At 45.7% G+C, this 8,843-nt stretch overlaps 2 protein-coding genes and 1 long non-coding RNA gene across 5 annotated transcripts in view; 2 read left to right on the forward strand and 1 right to left on the reverse strand.

The window, feature by feature from the left end:
* The window catches only part of kidins220a (kinase D-interacting substrate 220a), a 42,116-nt gene extending 40,418 nt beyond the window's left edge, over positions 1–1,698 (forward strand). For all 3 annotated transcript variants that reach the window (XM_084014001.1, XM_084014002.1, XM_084014003.1), the window contains one exon: positions 148–1,698. In XM_084014001.1, coding sequence (XP_083870127.1) covers positions 148–1,059 — 912 coding nt within the window. In that variant the 3' untranslated portion in view covers positions 1,060–1,698. The remainder of the gene's footprint in view (positions 1–147) is intronic.
* A 1,089-nt stretch (positions 1,699–2,787) lies between these two features.
* On the forward strand, positions 2,788–4,368 carry LOC311016372. Its single transcript, XR_014597477.1, has 2 exons — positions 2,788–3,594; positions 3,633–4,368. It is a non-coding gene; the product is annotated as an uncharacterized lncRNA (long non-coding RNA).
* Positions 3,000–5,434, reverse strand: id2a (inhibitor of DNA binding 2a). Its single transcript, XM_084014014.1, has 3 exons — positions 4,959–5,434; positions 4,548–4,608; positions 3,000–3,694 (listed from the first exon to the last, which is right to left on the reverse strand). The coding sequence occupies exons 1-2, from the start codon at positions 5,310–5,312 to the stop codon at positions 4,552–4,554; spliced, it is 411 nt and encodes a 136-aa protein (XP_083870140.1). The 5' UTR covers positions 5,313–5,434; the 3' UTR covers positions 3,000–3,694; positions 4,548–4,551.
* Between the last annotated feature and the right edge of the window lie 3,409 nt (positions 5,435–8,843).

Below are 8,843 nucleotides of genomic sequence, written 5' to 3' on the forward strand. Positions count from 1 at the left end.
ATTTCTTAATTATTGGCTTATAGTCTTTGTTTCTCTTGGCACATAAAGGAGAGACAAGGATCCCCTCTGCTGAGGCCTCTTGGCCAATGGCACAAGATCCTGTACACATTCATGGTCTTCTCATTGAATCCTCTTCCCTCTCTTCAGGCAAAGGAAGGAGCCGACCAAGACAGCCGCAAGTCCTTCACCAAGAGAGGCTCCAAGACTAGCGATGCCACAGAATTCCCCTCAGGGACCGACGCCCAGCCTCTAGACCCCATCAGTGAAGAGGATGAGAAGCTGGACCACAGCACGTCGTCCAGGATTTCCGGCTCCAGGAGGAAGGTAGCCGGTTCGTTGTACCACAAGCTGCCCAACGATGAAGACTCCGGCCCAGAAGAAGCAGACAACACCACACCTCTCCTCCACAAAGAGGCGAGAGCTCTGTCCTCCCGCAGCGGCTCGCAGCCCACTGGGCTGCTGACCAAGCCTGGCTTCCTCAGCGAAATCCTCCTGGATAAGAAGGACTCGTCCGACTCAGGGATGCGCTCCAGTGACAGCTCCTCAGACCGCTCTCTGGAGGAGGCTGAAGGAGACTCTGAGAGAGACGCACTGAAGCCCAGCCTGATTGAACTGGAGCTGGAGGGCCTGGTGAAGAAGAGAGGCTTCCTCCCCAGCAGCCTGAGTGGCCTGCAGGACGCGGCAGTGGCCCGCATGTCCATCTGCTCCGAAGCTCCGTCCGAGGCCAGCCTGATGGCCAGCAGCCCAGATGAGGGGTGGCCAACCGGCAACCTCAACTGCACCACCAGTAACACCGCCCTTGACAACAACACAAACAACCCCGACGACACCACCAACACTAACACCAACAACAGCCATCAGCAGCCGGCTAACATCCAAGGCACGGAGTCCACCACCACCACCACCTCCTCCTCCTTCTCCTCCAGCATGGACGTCTCACCAGCTGTCATCATCAGCCCCGGCAGCAGCAGCGGCACCACCAACACCACAACCGCAGCCATCCACAACCAGAACCTGCGCACCATCAGCCTGGGAGACGAGACGGAGAGCGTCCTCTGAGAAGCTGGTCGTCTTTCTGACGAGGGTCCCGTAGACTGTTGCTCTTGATGTTGTTGGTGACATTGACAACCTGTTGGTGTTGTGTTGTGTTCCAAAGAATTAGAATTAGAGTAGATATGTGTTCTAGTGTTGGAAAGTAGATGTAGCAAGTATTACTGTGGGAATCAGGAGTAGTGCGTTCGAAAGCTTTAATTCATGAATTAAAAAAATCAGCTTTATTCAAACAATTACAAATCTGAAGCCACCTTTATAACTAAAAGTTGAAGGTAATGATACCAAATTGGGATTTGCTTTCCCACGTGCCATGCTTTTGGACAATTTAAGAACTATTTAAGTGTGATTTCATTCTCATGTGAATGTGGTGCTGTTATAGAAATAGTTTCTATAAATGTTACATGTTGTGGACATCGTGTGTTTCAGAAATAGAAAGTGTTTTTCAGGAAACCTGAAGACCTGTTTTGTGCGGTGTTGTGTTTGTTAGTTAGAAGATTTCAAATAGACGGCAGTGTAGACGGTGGTGCAGCGTGTTGTTTCTGTGATCGAAGAAGTGCACGCACCAGTCTGCTGGAGCGGTGGTGCCTTTTTGCAATGCTTGTGAAAAGATGTTCTGTCTATCAATAAACGCTTTTCCTACGTGGATCCTTGGAATTAGTCTCATGTTTTCTCTCTATTCTGTTCTTTCTTGCAGGAAGAGCAGCTGTTTGTAGAGAGAAGCCTCAGTGGACTTGGATTAAGCTCGTAAATAAACCAGAATATTTAAACTAAGTCTTCTCTACAACAATTTAATCTTTTACCTTACGCAGTTCAGGAGAAGACAGGGCGGCATGCGAGGGGGAGGGCGTCACTGGCAGGGTTCACATCGTCCGATAGATGGCGCACTCTCCATACAAACGTGCTTGCAGGCTGGTGACACGGACGCTGACTGTCAGTATTAACTACTGGGGGTACTCAGTCCTCTTGGAGGCTTTTTGAGATAGTTTCGCGTTTAACTGTCAAACAATCTCAAAGTGTATACATGCATGACTATTGGATCATGGAAGTGTCATGTTGTATCATGTAAGAAGTTTTTCTTTTTTTTCCTACAGCTTCTACGCGCGATCAAGAGAGATCCCATGAAGTGGTCCCTGGGGAACCATCAGATGGCTTAGTGAAACTATTTCAGAGGTCATGCTGCAGTTTAGGATGGCGATGATTGACTGTTGGGTTTTCACCACAGCGTTACATTTGCCATCGAAACCCTTGTGCGCACATTTGTCGCTTGTTGGAAGTATCCGAGTTCTACTCAAGTAGCACATCACTTGATTCATTAAAAAAAAAAAAAATACTTTATTTGTCCCCGGGGGGCAATTAAGTGACGTTCATAGCTACCTGATCGTTTTACACTGGCAACTAGTAACCATAGCAGTCAGGTGATATCACTTTATGGCTGATAAAGTCAGCAAATAACGGAAAGCCACACAGGCCCAAACAAATTCATGTTTAAAATGATAATAACCTCTCCAATAAGTTGAATAAGTAACGCATAATTTGCATATTTTTTCCCCAGTTTAGTTTTTAACAGTCCGGCGCTTCAAAGGCTCAGCCCGTCACGCCAAACCATTTAATCCCGTTTACTTTATGTAGCATGGGAGAAAGCAAAAGTGTTGTCAGTGCGCCTTAAAATGAGCTTTCATGCGACCAGGTCGCCTTCCCCTCGGGGGGCCATTATTAGGTCACATACTGCAGGTCTGATAAGGACACTTTGTTGTTGTGAGATCTGTTTTGAAGTGTTAGATGTGGACTGTACACACTGTACGACCGGGTCCGTGTAGTTCTATAAAGTCAGCTGGACGCACAACCCGATTTTACGCACTCATGTTATGTCTTCTGAACCTCCGACACCAACAGTTAATTCTCACCCCCCCCCCCCCCCCCCTTCCCCAAAATGAAACATGTTCAAGTTGCGTTTTTGATTTATTTTTATATAAAAAAAAAGGTACAATTTACATTACTTTTATAAAAAGTTTCAGCATAATTAAGTACATCATTACACTTTTGCAGAAGTTTCAAATTCCTGCAACTATACAAGATAAACTCCCGTCAGGAGTTCACAAGGTTTCATTCTTCAATGTTTTTGTACTCTTTTTTTTCTCTTTTCTTTTTTTTACTTTTTTAAACAACGTCCAGTCCTTCATGTGCCAACAATTCTGACAAGACAAAGACTAAACTTTTTACAGTAACTAACCATGTTGTCTTTTCTATTCACGTTCCCACCTCCGCAAAAAAAGCGAAGACTTCAACAAGGAGAGGGACGGGGGGGGGTGAGGGGGAAATAATCCTTGTGACAATAATCTCGATTTTCCTCCCACTGACGGGAATATAGCGCGCCTTCCATTTCCAGAAAGGACCCACAAATAAAAAAAAAAGGTCTTAAGTTAAATAATAATGAAGTGTCCAAACAGAAAACACATCACATAAGATTGTTCCATAATAAGCAAAAGTCTCTTGATTTCAGCGTCAGAAGAAAAAGAAAAAATCCAGGCCTGGAGGACAGAGGTTGAAGCGGGGGGCTGGGGCTTGGAGGGGGGCTGGAGGGGAGGGGGAGAAAGTCCTGCTCCCCAGGTCCTGTGTGTGTTTTTGCGTCTTGACCAAACACCTGCAAAAGATTGAGAAAGAGAGGCGTGTTTAGAAAATGCAAACAGGGCAGAGATCCGGACAGACTGGCGCCAGGGAGGAAGCCGCAGTTTTTAACATTTAACCAAACACTCCCAATACTAAGCAAACCCTGCGCTCCAGATGTACACACACAGAGAGAGAGAGAGGGAGAGAGAGAGGGGGGGAGGGTGGGGGGCGCACGCACACACACTTTTCGCACAACTTCAGCCTACAATCTGGGGAAGAATCAGCGTAATTGCCGCTCAGCTGGCGCCTACCCACTTCTTGTACCAATTATGTGCAGACATCGTAGTAGCAGTAATCCAAACAGCCATTATTTTCCTGTTGCAGATGCTCTTCATTATAGACACAAGAGGGTATAATACAACCCCGACGACTGCTACTTATATACTGTAACACAAGCAGCCTGGAGCGAATCTCTCTTCCCATTTCATTCCAACAAACTCAAACTAAAAAAAAAAAAAAAAGTCTTAAGACAGTAGAGGAGTCAGAGAATTACAGCCCTGAATTAATTTTCTTTGAGATACAGCTCTGCTACACTGATTACATGTTTTTTTTAAATCATACATGTGATTAAATTTGGATTCAACTGTCCGCTCCTTGCCATAAGTGACGCCCCGGTGATGCAGCGCGTTCTCGTGCAAAAAAAAAACCCCCATAAACAATCATATTGTGGTCATTACAGCAACGCGAGACGTCAACCACTTTAGCGGAGGAACAAATGGATTCGGTAAATGGTAGTGCTGCTCCAGCAGACTGGGAGACAGGCGGTAGCGGAGCCCTAAAGAGCCCTGGACAGAATGCAGCAGCAGACACGAGGACAGCCTACTTACCGCTTTAACGATGCAGAGTCCGGCTGTCATCTGTCATCAGCTCTGATGGCAACTCCGGGGACTGAAAACAAACAAACAAACAGACCAAATGTTAATTCTTATTACTCGGGCATCCGATCGAGGGATCTGACGTTGCACACAGTGTTATTATGTAGGTCGAATCTCTTCCTCAGCTCTGTTCTGTACTCAAGGAACAAGAAGAAGAAGAAGAAGAAGAAAAAAAAAACATGCCATTTTCTTTTCCAACAAGCCATTTTGTGCGAGTTACGCATACGCTACAAAGGCGCACTGGCTATGCGCACAAATAAAAAAAAAAGCCACTATGGGCTATAGATCTTCCACAACACCACCGCTATCCTCCCCCCCCACACACCGGATTGCGATTCCTGCTTTAGCTACGGTGTAATTTACCTGTAATGACAAGATGCTGATATCTGTGTTGAGGGTGGTCAGGGGGGTCCTGGATGGAGCCTGCCCCGGCCGCGGAGGGTGATGCAGGCTGGTTAGTGCGACACTGGAGTCCAGCGCAATCTGCAGGTCCAGGATGTAGTCGATGACATGCTGCAGGATTTCCATCTTGCTGACGTTCTTGTTCTGGGGGATGCTGGGCACCAGCTCCTTCAGCTTGGAGTAGCAGTCGTTCATGTTGTAAAGCAGGCTGAGCGGGTCATCCACCGGGGTCTTGCTCCGAGAGATTCCCAAGGAGTGCTCTGATAAATTCGCGTTGTTTTTCCGGAAGGACCGCACGGGGCTTATTGCTTTCATTTTTGTCGGCGTTAAATTAGGCGAGAAGGTTTTGCGTGTGTCGATATCTTGCTTCCTTTAAGGTCCTGTTATTTATATTTGTTGTAGTTTTTTTTTTTTGGTTGCCAGACGATCAGCGATCAGACTGGATTACCAAGCTGTCAGTGTGCTTTATATAGGCAGCGGGCTGGGCATGCGACACAGGCGGGTCGAGCGCGCTCATTGGTCGCGCGCGCCGTGTCACTCAACGCCGTTCAGCTCTGCCGTTGGCTCCTCGAGCTCAAACCCCTCCTCTCCTCCTCCGCGTTACCAGTGGCAACGCATGTTGGAGGCGGAACCCAGCGCGCGCTTCAGCAGCTCCGGTGGGCAATTTGGAAAATTAAGCCCTTACCTGTTTCTGATCAAGAAAATTAATGATTCACATGGCTGTCAATTGACTATGGACAAGTTGTGAGCAGGCGCCAATACCCGTCCCCCAAAAACGAACTGAAATGTGATCTTATTGTTTTTAATGATGAAAATGAAGCAGGGAAATGTTAGGAAAATATATATTATGAGTCAGAATAAAAACGATGTATTCATGTACGACGGTGCGATAAGTTGTAGTCTGATAACCCGATCGTCAGCTGTGACTCTCCATTTAGTTGACGCGTGCGGGTTTGGAGGTGTGGAGCTGTGATGACAGGTCCCGTATCAGGCGCGTCTGATGATTCTTAATTCCCTCCAGCCCGGACCGGTGTGAAGGCAAGTTTCTGAGCCTGAGAGTGAAATGTTGGAGTGGCGAGCTGGAACACATTCCACCAGGACACTGGTTGGACGAGCGTTAAAATAAACGGTGTGTGTGTGTTTTTACATGAGACATAGGTATCTATCATATTTGGTAATACTCGTCCGACATATATGATTTAGTCATGTTGACTCACTATATAATTGACTGTTATTCATTCACCCTTCCCAGCAGTGCCTCAGATTAACCAGAGCGAAACGAATTACTCGTGATCTATCACAAATGGTGATGGCGCGCACAATAGGATCACAAATAGATCCCTTGACTAACAACTATGATGCATTTTTTGTTCATAATTCTCCCTTACAACACATTTAACAATCATCCGTGTTACGTGGTTGCGTGTACACCAACATATCCGTGAGAGATGTGTCATTTTGCCCTGCAGCCATGTACGCCTACATGGTGTTGTTAAGTGGCTGTGCCTATCTAAATCCATCACTTAAGGTCCCGTGCACTCCGGCGTTAATGGTCACCTGAGAATGTTGTGTGTCAAAGTTCATTTAGTCATGGCCTCCGAACGCAGCTTTCATATCGGAGCGCGTGAAGAGGTGATTAACTGCTATTGACACTTTAATGTTTTCTGAATGAGCCATTTGTTTGTAGGAATTACACGCTTCATTCTTCAGGTGGAGGGTTTGGGGGGAGGCTGACTAATTGCCCCCGGGGGCAGTTGGGGGCTGTTTTGACGTGCACGATTTATGCTTTGTGGATAACATTTCCTGGATATACATAAAATTAAAAACTAAATGTATGTATTTTTAAAGAGTGTTCATGTTGAGGGGTGGAGAGAGTGGAAACGATTATCATTTTTGATGTTTTGTTTATTTATTTTTTGCAGGAAAATTCATCTAAAAGACACAAGCAAGGAAATGCTATAAAGCGAAGTCATCCTGGTGGACAAAAGGAGACGGAGTGACCAGCCTGCAGATGAAGGTAGGGTCTTTCCAAAACAAAACAAAAAGAAAGCTGTTCTTCCTGGATACGTGAGCAGCGGTGGTGAAGAGAAGAAGAAAGTTGTCCTAAATCTATAATGCTGATTAATGCGACCTACTCGCAAAATAATCTGATTGAGATGTATTTGAACAAATCCAGCAAAACACCATCTGTGTGATTCGTTTTTACGCGCAGTTCTTTTCACCGGGCACGGGCAGTTTCTCCTTCAGCTGTCTGGCGATCCCTTTTTTTTTTTTTGTATGTGCATTTTCTAATATAATCTGGAACTCCGGCAGTCTGTGTCCACATCTGGCGCAATCGGATTTTTCCATTTTCTCCCCGTCTTCCTTTCGCTCCCACAGCTGTGTACATTTCGCACGACGCCCTTGACTGATGCCTGACAGGCGAGGTGATGAATTCGCGCAAGAGCACGCCGGTGCAAAGCCGAGCGAAGCCCCACCAGCGGCGGCAGCAGCAGCAGCCTCACCCCTACCTCTCCTCTCCTCTTCCCTATTTCTCTTTTTCCTCCTTCTCTCCCCCCTCTCTCTCTCTCTCTCTCTCTCTCTCTCGCTCTCGCTGTCTCCGGAGCAGACTCTCTGGCGCCGGCGCCGTGACGTCACCCCATTCACAGCAGCCCTCGAGCCAGCCCTCGCGGCGCCACTGAGGCGGTTTCCATGGAGACGGGGTTTCGGGGTTGTCAATCAGAGGTGGTTCTCAGCTGATCAACCCGGGGGCCGAACTGAGGGGAAGTCTTGGGACCAGGATACGGGTCACTGGGGGTTTCTTCTTCGGTGGTGACCAGCCAGTTACTCAAGTGGGCTACTGTAGCCTACACCTTTTTGATACTTCTTACTTGAGGCTCCATTTCTTTGAAAGGCTACATGGAAGCTGCGTTCCAAAATGCATACTTTTTCTTTTTACTTTTAGTACGCACTGCAGACCCCCTTACAAAGTACAGTTACATGCAGTATGCATTCAAATGGGAACATGGCACCTTGAACTTTGACCCTCTTGCTCATATACAATATATGCTGCAGAGGATTGTGGGTCATGATAGCAGGAAAAGCATGCCGGCTTGCATACTGCAACATGCAACTGGATGCTATGGGATGTCTTGATATTTTTGGTGAACTGCATTTGACATAGTATTTGGACATACCAATTAATTTTCTGGCACGCTAAAAAGTATGATTGTATGGGTAGTGGAAGTAAAATATCAGAGTACATTTTTACCCCGTTACAACTATAGTTCTTTGTTAGGCTACTTCACAGATTATAAAATATGTTGATCTCATTAAATGTTAGTTTAAATATCCCGATAACTTTTATAAAATGAGCCCCACATTGCATTGACAGTAAAATGCTTCTTACACCTTCATGCATCAGTAATGATGATCAATTAATTTACTTCAATGTAGGACTTTTACTTGCAATTGAGTGATTATCTGAAGCAGTGGATCTGATTTAACCACATCAGTCAGTTTTAGTTTACAGAAAGTCTTTATTAAGCTTCAAGATTCACAGTGCAACGTGGATGAAATGGACCTGAAATATATTTCAAATGTCTATATTAGGTGGAAAAAAAACTTTTAAAAGTTTGTTTTTAAAGAGTTGAAATTTTTTTTTTTTTTAAAGTCAATTAGACAGGCTAAAGTTTGACTCTGAGAACACTTTAAGCTGTACTGTAGGTTTACCCACTTTTACACATTTATTTAGGGAGGACTTGATCGAGACATGTTGTAGATTAAAATACAGTGAGATACTTGTTTCCAGATGTTGACCAACCTCAGCTAAACTTGACCCTGTATAAAGCTGGCTGAGTGTATGAA

This window comes from Eutrigla gurnardus (genome assembly GCF_963514095.1).
Source record: "Eutrigla gurnardus genome assembly, chromosome: 7".
Taxonomy (NCBI): Eukaryota; Metazoa; Chordata; class Actinopteri; order Perciformes; family Triglidae; genus Eutrigla; species Eutrigla gurnardus.